This window comes from Podarcis muralis, chromosome 13 (genome assembly GCF_964188315.1).
Source record: "Podarcis muralis chromosome 13, rPodMur119.hap1.1, whole genome shotgun sequence".
Lineage (NCBI taxonomy): Eukaryota > Metazoa > Chordata > Lepidosauria > Squamata > Lacertidae > Podarcis > Podarcis muralis.
Window position 1 is genome coordinate 16,443,831 of NC_135667.1, and position 21,189 is coordinate 16,465,019.

The following is a 21,189-nucleotide window of genomic DNA, read 5'->3' on the forward strand; positions in this document are numbered from 1 at the left end:
CTAAAGTGGTGCTTCAGGTTAAGTACAGTTTCAGGTTAAGAACGGACCTCCAGAACGAATTAAGTTCTTAACCCGAGGTACCACTGTATTAAATAGGGAAGGGTTTTTGGGGAAAAGGGAAATGTGAAGCTGGGATTGCTGGGTTTATACAGAAGACAATAAAGCCGGCTTGTTTTGAGAGCCAAAGCAGTCAACCTCACAAGCCCTTTAGCCTCAGAGTTCAAATCCTAGTTTTGCTGTAAATATACAGGTGCCCTGAAGCATTCGCTTAAATTCTCTCATCCTCAGCCTCCAGCCTGGAGCATAAAACTAGCAATGCTGCTCTCCCTTGCAGGGCTGCTGTAAGGATCACAGTTCCCCGGGATTTCAGGGAGGGTTTTCTCTCAGCCCCACCTGGAGATGCCTAGGATTGAACCGGGAACCTTCTGCATGCCAAGCAGGTGCTCTGACAGCCACCGCTAGTCACAAAGCAGAATAGTGAGACAATCCAATAATCTGATTCAGAGCAAGCTAACTTCGTAACGTTCATTTGTGATGGTGGGTGATCACTTAGGAAACAGGCTATATAAAGACACTGAGGCTTTCTCTTCTTTGTATCTGACTGGGAAGGGTTTGTAAGGGAGGCAGGAGGATTCCTGGACCAGGCCCCTGCTGGCCCTGTAAGCACAAGTCACTGAGTAGTTGGAAATTTCCCAGAGCGGAGGAGGAGGAGGAGGGAACAGGAGCGACAGGTGAGGGCGTGAATGAGAGGAGGAGGAGCCAGCAGAGTGGAAAACCTCACCTGTCACAACCTCTGGGAGGGTGGAGGCAGGAATCGGGAAATAAACAGCGAAACCCAACCGGGAGTCGAAGGAAGGAGGAGGAGAAGAAGAAGAAGAAGAAGCGGAGAACCCAGGGCAAGCTTGTTGCTTCTTCCCTTCCCTCAGGAGCAGTTCAGGTTGCCTCTTCATACCTGGATACCTGGAGGAAACGACCTACCTGCTTCTCCCCCTCCCTCAGAAGGCATCTTCTCTCATGGGAGAAACTGGGCCCCGGTGCCCTGGTTGCTGACTGCCTTTCTCCCCTTCCTCGAAGCCACAGCCCTGCCAGCGAAGGTTGGCATCCTGGCTCCCCACTTCTCCCCACTCTAACCCTCTGGATCCCGCCCCCCTTTCCCTCCTCTTTCTCCCCAGCCCCACTCCATGGCAACCACCACAGCTCCCTCCATGTTCCCTGAGGAGGAGGCCGCCCTCCGGACCCCTTTCCCTCTGACCCCACCTGCCCTGGGGGACGAGTTCTATCCCTTTGGGGGCGAGCGGCAACAGACGTTTGGGGGCGATGTGGCTGCTGGGGACGGGGACCCCGAAGAGGCGGACTTGGGGGTGCTGCTGCAGAGGAAGGAGCAGGACCTGCTGCTGGCAGCTGAGCTGGGGAAGATGCTCCTGGAGCGCAATGAGGAGCTGGAAAGGCGCTTTGAGGAACTGGCCAAGGAGCACATGGAGACCAAAGAGGTAAGGGGGCACAGCGGAGGGTGTGGTTTGGCAGGGAGAATGTCAGGCCTGGGCCGGGGATTCCCTTCTCGGTCAGAAACCTTCCTGTGTGGCCTTGGGCCCCTCTCTTTTACTCAGCCTACCTTCAGGGTTGTTGTAAGGAGAAAATTGGATTGCTGTTGTTTCTGTCACTGCAAGTTCTCTAGAAGGAAGGTGGGGCAATACAGTGGTACCTCAGGTTAAGTACTTAATTCTTCCGGAGGTCCGTACTTAACCTGAAACTGTTCTTAACCTGAAGCACCACTTTAGCTAATGGGGCCTCCTGCTGCCGCTGCACCCCCGGAACACGATTTCTGTTCTCATCCTGAAGCAAAGTTCTTAACCTGAAGCACTATTTCTGGATTAGCGGAGTCTGTAACCTGAAGCGTATGTAAGCTGAGGTACCAATGTAGTGGCACCTGAGGTGGCAACAGCTGGCAGCTGTTGAACTCCAGCAGCTCTCTGCCCAAAGTAGTTCTGGCTTTCATTTTTTCTGTGGGTGTCCTGTCCTCTTTCCAAAGCAACACTGCTGCTGTTATAACATCCTTCAAAACCCAAACTTGGGGTTTCTTGACTCCTTTGCTTTACACATTGCACACTGCTGGCCGGTGTAGGAAATCTCGCATATCTCCTCTAGAGCTTGGGGACAATCCTACATGTATGTGGGGACTGCTGTTGTGTGAACCTGCGGCAGCATGCTGTTTATTACATAGAAGCTCTTTCGTAACATGTGAACCCTAGGGACAGAGGAAGCGGACTTGTACCAGGTTGGGCCATGGCACCTTGTAGCTCTGTGTTGCACACACTGACTGGCAGCAGCTCTCCAAAGTTTCAGTCTTCCCATTTCTACCTGCCAGGGACTGAGCCTGAGACCTTCTCTGCCAGAGATCCTTCCGTTCTCTGGATTGCTGAGAAATTCCAGAGTTCAGTTTCATCCACCTCGCTCTAAACCCGTTTCGCCTCTCAAGTAATCCCCAAGGTCCTGGCCTAGGGTGAAGTTGGCACAGGCAACCTCTGGGCATGATACTTGTGGCAGCTAGTCGAACCAGTCTGGCACAGAGCAGGAGGGCACTGAGGAGGCGAGGTGGAGTTTGTGGTGACAGAGTGGGTATAATTAGCCAGCTAGAGGAAGGAAGAACAGAGAGTGACCAAATGGAACTGAGGAGGAGGAGGAATAGAAAGCGCCCAGCATGAATCACCCACAAAGAACCTCACCCACCAGCTGTACCCTCCCGAGGCCCATATATTTCTGTGTAGCTTACAGAAACTGGGTGGAAGGATGCCAGCCACTTGCATATATTATTTTTTATTTTTGCCTTAAGGGTGGAGGCCCAGGGTTGAAATTGGGCTGAAAAGCGAAGCCAGAAATTGTCCCAAGCTTGTTAACACGACCCTGTCATTAATACGAGTTGCCATCCATATCCGCAGCGGAATCCAAGGTGTGTCCAAATGGAAAGGAATCCATTGAAAAGCTTTCTCTTTTTTTGGGTGTAGGCACATGTCCTTGCTGTCACTGGGGGCACTTTCTCAAGCAGGACTGGCTTGCTCCAGGAGGGGAGTTTACGCACAGGGCTTGTGGATTGTGAACATGTGAATTGCCTTGGCTTTCTGGATCAGACCAGACTGTTCTGTCTACAGTAACAATCTGCAAGAGGTCTCTGGGTTCCCTCAAGCAAGAAATGCAGGTGCCTTCCCCTAGTGCCTGGTGCCCAGAGGTAGACTGCACCTGAATACTGAAGCTCCATTTAGTTACCTTGACTAATAGTCTTTTGCATCAAGGATCAGGGTCTGAGGTTTGAGGCCAGAGGGGTGTGGATTCCAGCAGTGGCGTAGCGTGGGTTGTCAGCACCCAGGGCAAGGCAAGTAATTTGCGCCCCCTAACCCGTGGATTTTAGCAGGGGGAAGAGAGCTGCGAGCGTGAGCGCACCCCCCCCAGATGTTGCGCCCGGTGTGGCCGGCCCCCCTGCACCCCCACGCTACGCCACTGGATTCCAGGAAGCCGTGAGCCTAGGCAACACTCTTTTCTTAAGCCTTTACTGTGTCATCTGTTCATGCATATGACTGTAGGCGTCCTTATGTCTTATATGGATAGCCTTTGGATACTGAGGGAATTGCAGTTAAGGATTTGGATTGTCAGGTAGACAATATGCAAGAGATGAAATAATAGTTATACTTTCCTTCATAATAGGCAGCTCGGGGGTGGGAGTGGTGGCATACAATCTTATTTGCATGTGGATGTTACAGAAGCAAATAAGCTGGAGCAGAATAGTTACCACCAGAACCAGGAGTTTCAAAAAGGTACTTGAAATCATTGGAGGGGGCCTGCAAGCTGTCTCATTCAATAACTGCCTAGGTAAATGCAGAGCTAGACAGTCTACCAGCAGTGGCTGCATCCAGTTGTTGGTCCTTTCTAAGGGACACTATTTGTGACTCACATCTTGGCTGGTGGTGGAGAGACGGTTTTGCATGGAAGGGGGGCTTCCAGTTCATTTTTATTGTTCAGCCATCACGGCATACAATGCATCACAAATATCTTCTTCTTCTTCTTCTACTTCTGGAATTTCTAATCCAGATTTATATTTTAGCCATTAGCTACAATACAGCGCTCCTGCCAACCTAGCAGTTTGAAAGCAAGTGCAAGTAGATAAATAGGTACCGCTCTGGCGGGAAGGTAAACGGCATTTCTGTGTGCTGCTCTGGTTTGCCAGAAGTGGCTTAGTCATGCTGGCCACATGACCCAGAAGCTGTACGCTGGCTCCCTCGGCCAATAAATTGAGATGAGCACCGCAACCCCAGAGTCAGTCATGACTGGACCTAATGGTCAGGGGTCCCTTTACCTTTACCTTACAATACAGCATATAGTTGCTGTTATGTAATTTAAAATATTGTTGCAGGCCACCCCCATCTCCAAGCCACATTCTAGGGGTTCTGTGCACTTACCCAGGGTTTGTGTTTCATTTGGGAATGAGGCACAGCGGAGACTGTAGTGTTTTTATGATATGTGGTTTATTTCCGCATATATACAACCTGAGCCTACAATGGAGGGGCCCACAGCATCAACACCCCAAAAGGGTCCTGTTACTGCCATGGCCTTGGATTCAAGCAGAAATCAAACAGCATGTTCTCTCTCTGCTTTTTCCAACCTACAACCTTTCCCCCCTAGGTCACATCACAGCCAACCCTAAAAACTCTGGCTTTTGTCCTTCCAACTATCTTAAGAGTTGAAGGAGGGGCCCCACCCTCTCTTTGCTTTCTTAACGGCTCATCGCCTTTCATTTGTTTTCTTAATGGCTCCTCTCCCAGGTGATTACCTGAGGGCGAAACTAGCCCGGTTCAGCTTTTAACACTTGTTTGGTCCCAGAATTTAGGGGAGTTCCGGACCCACAAACCCATATAGATATCTTTAGACTACCTTTAAGGGCCCAAGTCCTCTCGAGGTGGCTTACAAGATAAAAACAGAGTACGGTATAGCACAATGTATTTTATAAATAAAACCAGCGATAAAGTATGAAGCAACAATCGGTCCCAAAATGTTAAACCCAGTAACAAGATATGCCTATCAATCCAACAAGTACACTCTGTGAGAAGGCCAAAGAAAAAAGAAGTATCTTCAGAGCTTTCCAAAAAGTCCTGCACTGAAGGGGTCTGTGGGACCCCAAAACCCCTCCAGACACCAGTTCAAGAGCTTTCCTGGGATTAGCAGAAGGAAAACAAGTAAAGCTGAGTGTCCTCTGGATAGTGACTTCAGCCAAAGTTCCGGGTAACTTTCCTTAGCCTTTTCATGCAAAAAAAGCATAGGGGACAAGATAGAACCTCGTGACACTCCAAAGTATTGGCTTTATATTGGCCAATCACCCCTCTAAAAGTAGAACACACTAAATTTCTATATCACCACTTATATAATGTGATGGCAAGCAAATAAAGGCTCAGTTAAATATATTGCTAAAGCCAGGAGAAATAAAGCGAACTTTATGAGTTACGTCAATGTTACTGCTAGCAATTAAAAATGTTGTAAAGGTAAATCAGTATTTTTAGTTCTTCAGTTTGTTTGGGAGAGATTCCCCCCTCTCCTTCCATGACCGGTGGAGCAAGGGAGGTTTTCAGTTGATGGTTACCACAAGAGCAGAAGTGAGGCTTCTCTGGTATCTTTCAAAACTTGGCTTTCTCACCAAAGATAGCATCAGCTGGCATCGAGTCAAGAAGGGTGGAGGAACCTGTCTGTTTCAAGTTCTTTCCATTTCTCATCCCTGCCACAATCTTAAATTCAGTTCTTCTCATTTAAAAAAAAAAAAATTCAAATAAAAATTCACCTGAATTTTACATGTGACCTGAAGAAGGATTGGTTGTGAAACCACTCTGGGAATTGTAGCTCTGTGAGGAGAACAGGGGTTCTCCAAAAAAACTCTCAGCATCCTTAACAAACTACAGTTCCCAGGATCCTTTGGGGGAAGCCGTGACTGTTTAAAGTGGTGTGATACTGCTTTAAATGTACAATTTAGCTGTGGCCACTGTGTTTTTATTGCATATGAATAATTTTATCCCTGCTTTTTGGACGCTGCCCTGGGGCCCTTGCATGAAAGGCATTTTAGAAATGTTTGCACTCAATAATGAATTCACAGCTCCCTGTTATATTTGGCCCTGACTCTTTTCTCTGGCCTCTCCCAGCGACTGGAGCAAGAGAAGCACGAACTCCGCCTGCACCTTGAATCCAGAAGTGATGAATTTGAGACTCGCGTGGCGGAGCTGGAGACTGACCTGGCCACAGTCCGAGCCCAGCTGGGGCAGAAGCGCATGGAGCAGCAGGACACTAGCCGGGAGAGTTCGCAGGCCGTCCTGGACCTCTCGGAGCAGAACCAGCGCCTGGTGGAGCAGCTCAGTCAGGTAAGGGGAAAGGAGACGCAGCTCACAGATTCCTCAAGTCTGTGAGGGGAAGAGAGGCAAGAGGGATTGGCTGGGAAGTCGGCCGGTGCTTCCCCTTTTCCTTACCTAAGGGAAACCTGTGCTTTTTAGCATTTGTGTGACGGGCAGGAATTCCGCAGGTGTAGCTCTCGTCAACTGCTTCCTCATGCTGGGAAGTGCTGTGTCTGTTGAATTCACATAGCATGCCCTTCAACATTTCTCTGATGAAAATAGGGATGTCTAATATTATTATTATTATTATTATTATTATTATTATTATTATTATTATTATATAAACCCCGCCCACCTGACCTCCACATGCAACTGCTGGGTGACCTTGGGCTAGTCACACTTCTCTGAAGTCTCTCAGCCTCACTCACCTCACAGAGTGTTTGTTTTGGGGGAGGAAGGGAAAGGAGATTGTTAGCTGCTTTGAAACTCCTTAAGGTAGTGATAAAGTGGGATATCAAATCCAAACTCCTCCTCCTCCTGCTTCTGTGTTGCCCCAGTCACTCTGGGTGGCTTCCAACATATATAAAAACATAATTAAACATTAGGAAAAAAATCTTATACAGGGCTGCTTTCAGGTGTCTTCTAAAGGTTTTCTAGTTACTTATCTCCTTGGCCTGGGGGTCACATAACTCCATACCCTCCAACATTAATCCAAAGAAAATAGGGATGTCCTTCCCGCGACGGGGTGAGCTGCCGTTGCTCGGTCCCTGCTCCTGCCAACCTAGCAGTTTGAAAGCACATGAAAGTGCAAGTAGATAAATAGGTACTGCTCCGGTGGGAAGGTAAACGGCGTTTCCGTGCGCTGCTCTGGTTTGCCAGAAGCGGCTTAGTCATGCTGGCCACATGACCCGGAAGCTGTAAGCTGGCTCCCTCAGCCAGTAAAGCGAGATGAGCACTGCAACCGCAGAGTCGTCCACGACTGGACCTAACGGTCCGGGGTCCCTTTACCTTTAAGGAAAAGCAAGACATTCCGGGATCAAATCAGAAACTGGGGCGGCTTCTTTAAATCCAGGGCTGCCCTTGAAAAATAGGGACACTTGGAGGGTCTGACATCGCACAGCATACCTTAGCCAACCTGGTGCCTTCTGGATATTTGGAACAGGACTTCCAAGGGAGTCATAGTTCAAGACACCTGCAGGGCACTGGGTTAGCAGATGCTAATTTGGCACTTACGTTGAATGCTTCACCCAACATGCCACTGATAAAAGCTTGGGAACAATATCACCAGTCCAGATTTATGGCTGCGGTTTGTGTGGGCGTGGTCTTGTATGCAAATTACAAATGGGGATGGGAGCCAAATATTTGTGGGGGCCTGGAATATGTTTGAGTGTGTGGGGTGGTGGTCCTGTGAAAAGCTGGGGCAGACAGGAGGCTGGATTGCCATCTTGTGTACATTCAGAAAAAAGCATGTGTCACAGTCTTACCGGGAGCTGCACAATCTCAGCAGGCAGGCAGGTGTTTTTGTGTGTGTGTGTGTGTGTGTGTGTGTGTGTGTGTGTGGTGCAGATTGGGCACTTCTGCAAAACAATGACTCCCTTCCTGCAGAGATCTAGTCTGCGAGGAAGAAGTGGTCTGTCTTGGCGTTGTACGCTTCCTGCTATTGCTGATGTTCTGTGAGCAGAGAGGGGTTCTTTTGTCATTGTTTCGGAGGGGGTGAGAATATAAGGCAGCTTCCTGCTTCCATGCAAATACTAGCTCACCAGCGCCACAGAAGGAGGGACAGAGGCGCACGCCATGCTTGAACTCCGAAAATAGAACAAGGAATTCATTGAGTCAAACAAGCCATGTGGGCTGAGATCACACTGCCATAGCATCATCACCCAGACTGGCAGGTTTCCAGGAATGTAGGAAACTAACTGCGGGGAGGAGCTGCTAATGAGGTCAAATAAATTAGACAAACCTTACAAAGTGTTCCATTTGCTGCAAAAGTCGGATACGTGCATAATAATGAATCCAGTTTAGACTTTTTAAACTGGTACAGTCCCCTAAAAGGATGTTCCCTTATGGGCTCTGGATTGGTCACTCTCTTGACTTTGATGATTCCTGGAACTTGTAAAACCAGTTAGGGCACCTACAGACAGGTGTTTGTGGTGGGGTGTCTGTTCCTCAGGTATGAAGGTATGCTATTTTCCCCCTATCGTCCACATGGCTTAATTGGCACCAAAGCACCTCACCCCCAACCCCCAGTTAATTTACTATTGAGCCAAGTTGTATTAATTTACAAAACCCTGAACAATTTGGGTCCAGGGTACCTCAACTGAACTCTTTCATACCAGCCTAATGCCTGATGCAGACAGGACTAATCTGGATGGACCACTGGTCTGACTCAGCGTAAGGTAGCTTCTGGCGTTCTATTTCCTGTTGTGTGAAACAGACAAGTAACAGCACAATACTAACTATGTCTGATCAGAAGTTATTCCAATTGAAGGCAACCGAGGCTTATTCCCAGGTGTGTAGGGTTAGGAAAGCAGCCTACATTGTTCTGGAAACTGGCTCCCAGGAAACATCATCACCAAATCTGGTAGCTCTTCTTTGTTTTTAAAGGTATATTCTACGTTTCTCATACCCTCCCACACTTTGAAGCCCAAATCCCTGACTCCATCTTCCTGGACACCATCTTCCGTTTTTTATCATGAGAGCACAGCTGCCATTTTGGTTGCTGTGATCTCGCGTGATTTTGGGCCACAGTTTCCCCTTTTAAAAAGCGCTTTTGGGGGGCACTGCACCCAAAATCATGCATTTTGGAGCAGTGCGCAATAAAAAAAGGGATGTCTCAGTTTTCCCCGGGATACTTGTGGGGTATGCTTTCTGCTGTCGTTGGCATCTAAGGCAGCTTGCAAAATACCAGAAAACTTCATTATAATAAAATACATTTCTACAACTTCAAGGATATGTTTTCCTTTAAACTTCAGGTCTCTCATCCTCAGCACGCTCAGGGGAGCCTGGGCAGGGGAGAATATAGTGCACAGGTCACAGAGGTGTGGGGCTTTGCTGCAAACTTCATACCAGAGGAAAAAGAGCTCTTAGCCCGAAGGGAAGGCACTCTGCATATGTTCAGTGGCATTCTCTTCTCTCATGTCACTGTATACATACCACTCAGACTGAATATTTGGTGGTGAAGGTGAATGTGCGCCATACATAGGCTCAGATGCAGATTCTACTTCATCACAGCCGAGGACTGAGGTCTAGTGCCGAAAAACAGGTTGAAGTGTCAGTTTTTTGCCAAACCAAAACCTAACACCTGTCAACCACTCCACAGATCACACACCTGGAGCAGCGGCTGCAGGAAGAACTGGGCTTGTTACGCGGGGAGCATCGGACCTTGTCCCTTAGCAGCGCTGAACACGCGGCCCAGGCACAAAGCCTGCAGGCAGAGGTAAGACAGGAGATCTTCAAACTGGCAGATGGGGCAAGGAAGGCACTGGGGAACAGGGAAATACTACATTTCCCCCTCTAGCCCTCTTCAAGAAGCTGTCTCTGAAGCTGAGACTTGTGGCTTTACCATGGAATAAGACAATGGTGACCAAATTCCCAGTCCTTAGTTTTTGAAGTGATGCTGGGCCTTGTTGTTCACAGATGCCCTCCTCGATTTCCCACACCTGAGTCCTAGTTGTGCTGTGGCTGCTTGTGGCTACTTGGGTCACCTGAGCAAAAGGACGTTCTGCATACACTCACAGAAAGCGGGTGGCATCCAACTAAATTGACCCATTGAAAGATTCCCTCATTGCAGGGGGCTAGACTTGATGACTCTTGTGGTCCCTCCCAGCTCCACAAATCTTTTATTTTTATATCCCTTCTTTGGCAGGAAAATGCCCTGCTTACTTGGCCCAAGAGAATAGGACATAGGAACCCCCTGGGAGGTGCTAGCTCTGAACCACAACCACTTGGTGGATCTGGGAATGAAGATCTGGGGCGTAGCTCCAACCATTTTATTTGCTTTCATGCACATTCCTTTCCCCTAGAACCTTATGTTACAAGAGCGGAAGCGAGATCTGGAGAAGCAGACCCATCAGCTGCGGGAGGAGAACGAATCGATCCAGGCGCTGGTAGACACACTGCACAACAACCTCCTCCTCCTCCGTAACGAGAGCCGAGAGAAGGAGCTGCGGGTAATTACTAAGCAAGAGGCTGAAAGAGGCTCAAGGGTGAAAATGGGAGGCATGGGCAAGGGTGAACCCTGGAATTCTCCTCAAACCACACCCTGATGGTTTTCTACCATTTGCTTGCCCTGGTAATGCCTCTCGCTTGTCTGGATGGAGGCTAGAGAGAGATGTGTGAGTGTGAGCCGAAAAAATCCTAGTGCACAAAGGTTGACGTGGACATTCATTGCCCCACCGACTTTTGCTCCAGGCCCCTCGTCCTCCACTGGCCTGTGGCCCTCAGGAGATTGCCTAAAAAGGAAAAGCGGCTCTCTGGCTGGGGAAATTTCCTCACCCTTGGGGACAGTCAACTGAAAATAAAGACGAGGGACACGTGGCTTGTGTGTAAGAGAATGAGGAAGGCGTTTTTGTGGTTAATGCAGAGAATGAGGAAGGGGAGGACTCATTGGTAGGCGCCCCTCACAGAAGCACATTGTTTTCGTGCTCCTCCGTACCCACTTCCTGTTTCTCCTCCCAAGATGCAGCAGGTTGAAGTGGAAGCTGAGGAGCTCCGGGCCTCCAACCGTCGCCTCCAGCATCAGGTCAAGGAGATGAAGGAGGAGATCCGCCTGCACGATTTGGACACTTCCGTCACCTCCATCCAGTCTGAGATCGAAAGTAGCTTGGAGGATGCTCCTGGAGCGCCCGGAAAGGCCCCTAAGGTACGGGAGGAAGGAAGCGTGTTGGAGGGGCATCTAAGTTCACCTGTTTGTGTCCCGGGCAAAGTTTCCAATGCCAAAAGAAGATTGCTGTCCATGTGCCAATTTGGGAAATGTACACTGCTGGGCATACCTGATTCTCCACCAGTCTTTCCCACACAGCGCAAATTCAAAAATATGTATTTTTGGAAAGACTGAAGCATACTATCTTTTCTTTTTTTTTGTACTAAGTTGGGGGGAATAATGCTTGCAATCCAGAACGAAGCTGAGTTGTTGTTTTTTAAGTGGGCGGGAGGAGGAATTCACATTTAAGTGCAAATTATATCCTCCCCCTCCACTCCAAAATGCTTAATTAAGGATGCTGTTAGATTTATAGGTGGGGGAAGGCTGTGTTTTCGTAGCATGATAATACACGGTTTATGGGCTCAGTGGAACATGTACAGAATTACATTGCGCAATATTTTTTTAAAAAAACAAGAGTTGTAGCTAATGCTGGTTCTCCTCAAAGTAGACCCATTAAAACCGATGACTCTAAGTTAGCCATGTTCATTAACTTGTGTTCTAGTAGGACTAGAACTGGATATAGCCCTATCCCTCTGAATACTAATTTCTGGAAACTGCAGGAGGGGAGAGAGAGGGCTCTTGTGTTCAAGTCCTGCTTATGGCTACTGTGAGCTCAGGATTTTGGACTAAATGAGCCTTTGGTCTGATCTAGTGGAGCTGTTCTTGTGTTCTTAAACAAATCTCCCACTTCACAGCTCCCTTCTAGCCAGTGATCCTTGGCTTAGCTTTATGTCCAACCTGTAGGGGTTGTGCTTTGTTGAGCCAAGAACAAACTTTGGCTTCAGACTGTGGTTTGTTTCAAGCAAAACAAACCATGAAACCTGCCCCCCCCCCTGCCCTGGTTTGGACATAGAGGTAAGCCAATAATTATGGCTTGCTGCTCCCACTCACTGCTGAGTGGGACACCTTTATGTCTTACCACAAGTAGGGATGTAAGCACTGTTTCTTTTTCTCTCCAGTTCAACTTCCAACAAAACCCAGGTTATTCATCTTGATGTTGGCTATGGCAGGATTTTGCATAATGGATTACATTATTGTTACGTTATTCCACACCATTCCTTTCAGGGCAAAGGAAATGCAGCACATGGGGGAAAGTGTTTTCAATTGCATATAGTTTGTGGATTGAAAACAACAGCCAATGGTCTTCACTGAATTCATTTCTGTTGTGGACATGGGATGAATGAGCAAACATTGGCAATTTCTGCTCCCATTTCTGCCAGAATTCTCTGACATTCCTCACTGTGACACAAGAATACAAGCAATATGTAAAGTTTATCTGATGGCTGGAAAAAGTAAAAAAAAAACTAAAAAAGAAGAAGGATTTTTTAAAAAACGCACAAATGTGTAAAAGCATTGTGTTCATGAATCAGTTCACCAGTGATTTAAGGGTACAAACCTATGCCCACTTACCTGGGAGTAAGTCCTGTTGAATTCAGTGAGATTGAATTCAATGAATAGACGTGTATAGAACTGTGCTGCACAATGCACTTCAAAAACATTTCTCGATTCTAAATATGTACTTGGCTTCTGTTTTGCAGTGCTGCAATTAAGCTCAGTTACACTGCAATCCAGCGAACATGTGTACAATGGGACTTACTCTCAGGGAAACCTGCATAAGTTTGCAACCTTAAGTCACATGTCCAGAGTCACACAGATGGGAGGTTTGTGCTATATGAAGAATTCCCAAGAAAATATGTTCTGGGCATATGAAGACTTACTGTCCTGTATAAGCAACTGCTGTGACTCACCTTAGAGTCAGCTGCGTCTTAGTGTCATTGAGATCTCGTTGGTTTATGGGTATGTGTTTGGATTTCTTTGTCTGCTTTAGCTGATGGCCAACGGCACCTGCAATGGCTCCTGTCATACCCCCACAGTGGCAAAAAAGCCCTCAAAGAGGCTGGAAGAGGAAGGAATTGACTATGCCAAACGGGTGTCAGCTCTGAGTCACCAGGAACAGGATCTGCTGAGGCAGAAAGAAGCAGAGATCATGAAACTTCAGGATCAGGTAGTGTGTGCTGTGCTTTCCCCACCAGAGGATGCTACATTGTGGAGTGGCATGATTTTCCTTCTAAAAAGCATTTTAAAATCCCCCCCCCCCATTTTCAGATTACACTACAGTATGTAGAACTCTGCAATTTAAAGACTGAGATCGAGAGCCAGAGGCGCCTGTATCAAGAGAGCAACCGGGACGAAGCACTGAAATTAGCCATAGTAGATCGAGATGAGGCTATAATAAAGTGAGTTGATTGCATATTTATTCTCTCTCTGTGTGTGTATAAATGTATATATGGACACACACATATGCATGCCTACTAGGCGCTGTGCCCCTGCTCACTTTGCCCCTCATCCTGCCCCACTAGCCAGTCTCCCCCATCTCTTAAATCTTGCCAAAACCACCTCCCTCCATTTATGCCTGCTTGCTTCCATCTCCCTCCATCACAGGCCCAGCAACTCTCAGAAGGCTGTCATCAGATCGCAGTGCTACCTGTTGGCAGACACGTGAACTGCCATGTGATGACAGCCTTACCTTTTTATTATATGTAAGATATATATTTATCTCTGCTGCTTTTTTGAACCACAGTACCAGCCACAGAACATCTTATTCATAATGGCTTCTTCCTTCATCAGTGATCAAATTACTCTCCAGTTTCTGTCAAATTGTCTCTCCCAAACACTCAGTTCTCTTCTAAAAACCTTTAAAGGCATGGTCACAAAAAATAAGAAAACTGGACAAGTTACCCTATAATTCAAAGGAGCATAGGAAGCTGTTTTCTATTGAGTCAGACCACAGGCTCATCTAGTTCAGTATCATCTACTTCAGGGCCTCCAGCTGTTTTTGGACTACAACTCCCATCACCCCTAGTTAGCAGGACCAGTGGTCAGGGATGATAGGAATTGTAGTCCTAAAACAGCTGGAGACCCAAATTTGGGAAACCTTGGTCTGCTATGACTGTCAGAAGCCCTCTGTCTAGAGGAATTAGATATTGCCTTCTGCACACAAGGCAGATGCTCAGTCTTTCAAGCACTGCCACCTGTTTTTTGGGCAGTGTAATTCAGGGCGTTTCCGGACTGGTGCTATTGATTTGGTGCTCTTGCACGGAAAACCTGCTTCGCTATAAATTTGGATTTTTTGGTGATAAAGGAAGTGATGGGAAATTGCACTCGAAAGTGTGGGATAATAACACAACATCGCATAACCTCCTTGCAAACAAATCAGAGCGAATGCTCAAAAAGCAGCAGTTTCGGTCCCGGAGTAAACCTGCCGCCTTCGTTAAATATCTTCAAAATACCTACTGTTGTTTGAGAGGCTGCAATGTTTACTCCCGCAGGTTAATGAGTAACCTTAAAGGCAGGGAATTAACTCAAATGATCTTAATCGGTTCACAGCTGTATGCCTTTCTCTTCTGCAGTGTTTTAAAGCGAATGTTCTAGCTCCAGGAAACCCTTTCTTGAGAGGAAAACCCTGTATGTCTGTTATTGTAACCCCTGTGAGCCAGAGAGGATAGAACACTCATTCCGTTTATGCAGGGTCCCTCCATTCCTCGTGTAATTTGAGAATCTGCCTTGGAGCACTAAGAACACTCCTTTACAGCTGCCCAGTTTAAAGGGGTGATCCTAAATGGCGGCAGACAGGAAAGTCCAGTCCGGCAGCCATTGATGAAGGGCTCCATGGATTACCCCCACCCCCTCTGCAGGCAACAGGGAAGGGGGAAGTTTTTAAACCATGGAATTGTGACATCTTCAGGCTGAACTGGGAACTGCATGTAAAACTGTTCCTTAATTACTGAGCCTTCATCCTGATTTGTTTGCACAAAGCTTGCACAGAGGTTCGATAGTATATCCCAGGGGTCTGCAACCTTTAAGACAAAAAGAGCCACTTGGACCCATTTCCGAAGGAAAAAAAACTGGGAGCCGCAAAACTCGTCATTATAAAAATAACTTTTTTTGTCACTTTTTTATTATTTCTTTGTTTGACCCCTCAGAATTACTCCTCCTCATAGAAATAAACGTTAAATTAACAAGTTACCTTTTTGTGTGTGTGTGTTCTTCACTCCCCTTCAAAACAGTGACCAGCGTACATGCCCCCTTTCAATGCAGTGACCAGCGTACATGCCCCTTACAATGTAGCGGGCGGGCGGGAAGGTGACGTCGGGACGGTGCGTGACTAACGCACGCACCGCCCCCAGGCGGCGTCACAGCCAGTACAGCGCCCGCCACAGTGGGGAGTGTCGGGGCGCACAATGCGCCTCCTCCCCTCGCTAGTATTCGCCCTGGAGCCGCAGCAAAGGTGTAAAAGAGCCACATGCGGCTCCGGAGCCCCGGGTTGCAGACCCCTGGTATATCCAGTCCTTTATGAGCATTTATCCTGATTTGTTTATGGGGTGGTTATTCGACAATGAACCTGCTTTCTGATTTGCTTGTGGGATGTTTACATCCTGTTAGTTGATCATTCCCACACTTCTCAGTGCATTTCTCTGTCACTTTCCAAACAGCAAAAAGTTTAAATCTTATTTTAGACTGGATTGCTTGTGCTGGGGGTGGCGAGGTCCTTTAACCCACTTTAGCTAGGCGGGTGTATGGTAAGTGCTTGAATCCCTCCCATGGAACAGTGACAACCTGGAGGACCTTGTAATGTACGAGGCTGTGATCCTAACCCCACTTACCTGGGAGTAAGGCATTTCCAGACAGTCACTATTTTGGGGTGGGATTCAATCACTTAACCGGGAAATTCCAAGGTGATTGGAAGGGCTTGCACAACAAACTCACTTCCCGAAAATGTCAGGGCTTTTGCAATAGGGTAAGCAAAGGGAAAATGAGCTGGAAATTGTGGGATAACACTTGCTGTGATGCAACATCGTCTAACCTCCCCCAAACCAAATCAGAATGAATGATCAGTAAACAGGCCATCTGAAAGCACCCAGTGAATTCACTGAGTAGACGTGGTCAGGCTTGCAGCCTTATTTATCTTTTTGTGTATGTCTCTATCTGCTGTCTTATCAGGAAAGGCGAGATGGAGTTGGAACTGGCAAAAGTGTCCCTGGAACGGGATTCCATGAGCCAGCAGCTATTGCGTGTCATTCGCCAGAAGATGGCCCTTTCCCAGGAGCTGGAAGCTTGGCAAGTGAGTAAGAAAAAACACCAGAATATATATATGAAATTTAACCCAGAACATTTTAAACTGCACCAATTGCCCTTCCAGTTTATATGCTGGAAGCCGAAGGAAGCAGCCAAAAGGGCCCAGGGAACTTCATAGTAGCAAACGCAACATTTTTTAAATCCCAAACTGCAAGTCAGACAACAGCTTTTTGGCTCCTGCCGTGCTTAATAAATTCCAGATCTGCGCAGTGACACAAATGGGATGAGCGTGAGAATTTCTGATTCTCCCCCTGCATTCACAATTTGTTCCAAGTTTGCTTTATGGATTCATTCCAGTTCTGAACAGGGACCGAAAAGAAAGGAAGGGGAAAAGACCATGACAGGGTAAGAAGAGGAGGAGAAGTAGCAGCAGCAGCAGCAGCTGGGAGATGATGAATAAGAAGAAGAGGGTAGCCAAACACAAAAATGTATTTATTTGTTTATTTGTTTATGGGGTCTTTGTCCCATTTTTTCAGACAACAATTGTCTCCCAAAGCAGCTCACATCAATTAAAAGAGGGGAAGAGCCTCTACTGCCATCAGGCTCACAAACCTGATCACCTCGCCTCAAAAAGGATATTGTAGAGCCGGAAAAGGGCAACCGAGGGGCTGAAGCCACTGCCCCTATGAGGAAAAGTTAAAATGTATGGGGCTCTTTAAGCTTAGAAGAAAGGAGAGGTGTTTTTCTTCCTCTCTCATAATGTTAGAACTTGATGAGGCTGCACAGTGGGAGATTCAGGGCAGGAAAAATGGAAGCATTTCTTCACACAGCGCCTAGCGAAACTGTGGAATGATGTAAGGAAGGCCACCAATTTGGATGGCTTTAAAAGAGGAATAGACAAATTCACAATTTAGGAGCACTGTTGTGCTTACATCCTCTTTTCTTTTCTTTCCTGCCGCACAGGATGATATTCAGTATATCATTCACCAGCAACTGCTGCAGAAGCACCAGGAAGAGACCCACCCCATCGCTTCGTCGCCTAGAAGCCCGGCGGAAGGCAAGAACCCTCCTTTCTATCGCCGTGGCACCAGCATCCCCAACGGCACTGGCTTCTTCTCACTCTTCCGGAAAAGCTGAGGAGCTGGACAGGTGGTGGAGGGACTATCAACGCCAGAACTCCTTGGTGGCGGAAGTAGCAGCTGTCGATGAGACCAAGGCTTGAGGTGGCCGGAGCTGAAATGGCTTCTGGGCCTCTTAGCAGCTTGTCAACTAACTCCAGGCCAAAGGAATTTGTTCTCCGGTTCCATTACATTGCTCATACTTGATCCCTGTTCACACTCTGTACACACAGAGGATACTCACACGTGTTGTAATAGGAGCAGAGCCACACTGCCGGTCCCAATAGTGGAGCGTTGAGTGCGGAGATCTGTGAGTGTACAGGAACCAGCATGCAAGACACACAGGGGTCCATGCTTCTTGCACGGATCTTGTGGGCGGGCCCAGGAGTTTTGTTTACAGGCATCCGCACTCAATGTGTGGATATCACATGAGTATGGCTAGCCTGGGGCCACGATGTCAGGGGTAGGGTCAGGGGGTCCCTTTGTACTGGAGATGCGCTTTACAGGTGAGAGAAAGGGAGAGAGAAAGACAGGGAGATTGGAATGTCCATTGCAGTGGGGCAGAAAGCCCTATGTACAGTCATGCCTCGGGTTACAGCCGCGTAAGGTTGCGTCTTTTCAGGTTGCAGACCGCCGAAACCCGGAAGTACTGGAATGGGTTACTTCCGGGTTTTGGCAGTTGTGCATGCGCAGAAGCGCTGAATTGCAACCTGCACATGCGCAGATGCGGGTTGCGAGCACTGTGGGTTGCGAGCGTGCATCCCGCACGGATGACATTCGCAACCCGAACGTCCACTGTATTAGGAAGGAAGGGGAGAGAAAGAGAATAAGGGATATGGGATGCTGGCGGTGGAAGGGAGTAAGAAAGAAAGTTGATAGAGTAAGTTGATAAGAAGGAAGGGGTGGAAAGGAATAAAAGTTAAGAATGGCAAGAGGTTTGAGGTTCTGCTACACTCCACTTTTGCCCTTTGGGCATGCCCACTTTGACATGTGGCCCCCGGAGTGCTGGCCTTTGGGCAATGTAGACCTCAGGCAGAAAAAGGTCAGCTGCCCCCGTTTTACAGACTTCTGTGCTCAGTGCGCAGGCAGGAGGTGCAGGATATGATGCTGGGAGCTGGGCCAGCAGTGCAACTCTGTTCCTATTGCAACACGTGAGTTGGGTTCCTAAGAACATCGGAAGAGCTCTGCTGGATCAGGCCAAAGGCCCCTGTTGCCCAATGTTTTGTTTTCCCGACAGCCAGCCAGATGTCTGTGGGAAGCGTGCAAGTACTACTACTCTCCCTCCTTGAGGACGTGGTATTCAGAGGCATCCTGTCTCCAGCAATGGAGGGAGGTTTCATGGCATTTCTCCGTCAGCGAGACTGACACACTGAGCTGTCCATCTGAGTTCTAATGATAGACCAATTCGAGCACTAATGTGACTAATGCGGTGATAAGATATTTCCTTGCATTTTAATAGTCTGCTTGGAACAACTGCGGGTTCCAAGTTACACCCTCAGATCAGCCGGTCCTGTCAGTCAGGGCTCCAAGTACCTAACAAAATGATTCATCTGAAATCGGGGCACTTGTATCCAACTGGCGATAAGATTTACCACAGGCCACCACCACCGATTAGATGGCATCAGCCGGCCAAATAGCTACAGTGGGGCAACTAAAAACAATCGAATGGTTGGATGCAGTTTCCAGTGCCAGTGGAATTACTCGCCATATAAATAAACTAGCTTATTTTGCACCTCTCTTCTTTTAAAAAAAATACCTTTAACCTTCCAATGCCAGCTGGCCTGTCTGTGTTCCAGCAGACGTTCCAAGTTTGCCCAGCAAGAGCCATGATTCAGCTAAGTGGATTTTTCTAGAGGATCTTGCAGATGCAAACCTGCAATGTCAACATCGTCCAAATTTCCCTATAAAAAATAAAATAAATCACTGGTCGTTTACTCCCTTTCATACTTAAAAGCTGTGGGGCTGGCTAGAATAATAATCTTTCCCTCCGTAGTGAGTGGGGAAGAATTTATGCTGACTTCTTAGAAGTCTGGGGAGAAATGGCTGACAAACTGTTAGCTGCGGGAGATTAGCGGTACTTGATGACCCCTCTGAAGGTTCTAACTGTACTAGCACTTTACTTCCCTGCGAAACCCTGGTTTGCTGTTTTGGGGGCAGCTTCCCATGCTTTTCCATGCACTGACAGCAAGTCCACACCCACCCCACACATTTAAAGCACATGGCATCCCCCCAAAGAATCCTGGGATCTCAGTTTGTTAAGGGAGCTGGGAAGTATAGTTCTGCCTGTGGGTTGGCAAACTACAATTCCCAGGATTCTTTGGGGGAATAGTTCAGTCAGTCAAGCTTAATCTCAGGGTCGTCTGTTCGAGTCCCACGTTGGGCAAAAGATTCCTGCATTGCAGAGGGTTGGACTAAATGACCCTCTGGGGTGTCTTCTAACTCTAACAATTCTCTGTTTCTGTAATTAAAATGTTCTTTAAATGTATATTCTGAACATGACTGAAAATGAGAGGTTCTGAAGGCGTGCCTTCCTCTGAGCTTGGGCTTTGCTAAATGTGGGGCACCCTCTGTATTGGGTAGTGGAGCGAGTTGCTATGAGGAGGAGGCATAAGGTGGAGCCTTGCAAATATTCCTCACGAACTTTGCACACCAGCGGGGGCAGAATGACCCCCTTCAGTAGGCGGCAGTATTACTACGGAGCATTAGGGGCCTCGCTTTATCTAGATTTTCCTTGCTGTTCATTGGGGGGGGGGGGGATGAATAATCTGTGCTCGGTAGTGGGTGACTTGTGTATACAGTTATGCAAATGAACAATGATTACTTTGTCACATGGGCACCGCCAGCAGAGGGTACTGCCCTACTTTCATCTCCTTCCGCCCTTTCCCCTTACTGTTGCAAAAAAGGGGGGGAACCCCCAAAACCAATACTATTTTGCCAGTGTGTCACTTTTCAGCTGTTTAGGACAGGCAACAATTTGCAAAGCCAAGCCGCTGGGAAGAGCCAAGACAGAGAAAATATTTATCTACAAAGCAGAAGATGTATATTGTTATAGCATATTTTTGGTTGTATATTTTGTTAATACAGATTTAATACTATTCTGTTTATTAAATAAAGAAGTATGGTTCTTAAACCTCACGCCTCCCTCACTGTCTGCTCTTGGGAAGCAGGTTCTTTGGGAGGGAGGTTGCGGCCTGCTCACACAGAGCAGGGAATGCTGGGAAGGTTGGGCACCTCTTAGTGGAACCAATAATTCTAGGAAATTCTAAGGAAACAGTGCAAAACTTTGTCTCAGCCAACTTGTAAACGGGGCCTTGGATGTTGCCAGGAAGCTGCAAATGTTCGAAGTTGTGAGCTGGTGACATGCTGCAACATTTTGTTATGTGGGGGGGGGGGGGGGAGCCCTCACTTGTACCTTCTGAAAGCCAACCTGGAGAGATTAACAAAAATGCTATTTCTGTTTTAATAGGCAGACTGCTTTTTCCATCACCCTTCAGCAGTGGGGGTGGGGAATAACTATATTTCCTGTTACCATCAGATCGAATTTTAAACCAATCTGATCAGAGTATTATTGTTTGGCGGTCACTCGAAGCCGAGAAAGATTGTCTTCCATGAACACGGTCTTAACAGTGAATCTGTAAGTGGATCTACATGTCCTTCCACAGTGGGGACATAGGTTTCCGGATGGGAGTTGATCATGGTGAGGGTTTGCCAAACG

The 21,189-nt window shown here is 47.5% G+C and overlaps 1 protein-coding gene across 1 annotated transcript; it reads left to right on the top strand.

Annotated features, from left to right (window-relative positions):
• Nucleotides 1-676: 676 nt before the first annotated feature.
• BICDL2 (BICD family like cargo adaptor 2) lies at nucleotides 677-20,604 on the top strand. Its single transcript, XM_028703229.2, has 9 exons — nucleotides 677-1,490; nucleotides 6,174-6,389; nucleotides 9,679-9,795; nucleotides 10,382-10,528; nucleotides 11,038-11,220; nucleotides 13,109-13,285; nucleotides 13,387-13,517; nucleotides 16,282-16,402; nucleotides 17,320-20,604. The coding sequence occupies exons 1-9, from the start codon at nucleotides 1,182-1,184 to the stop codon at nucleotides 17,491-17,493; spliced, it is 1,575 nt and encodes a 524-aa protein (XP_028559062.2). The 5' UTR covers nucleotides 677-1,181; the 3' UTR covers nucleotides 17,494-20,604.
• The last annotated feature ends 585 nt before the right edge of the window (nucleotides 20,605-21,189 follow it).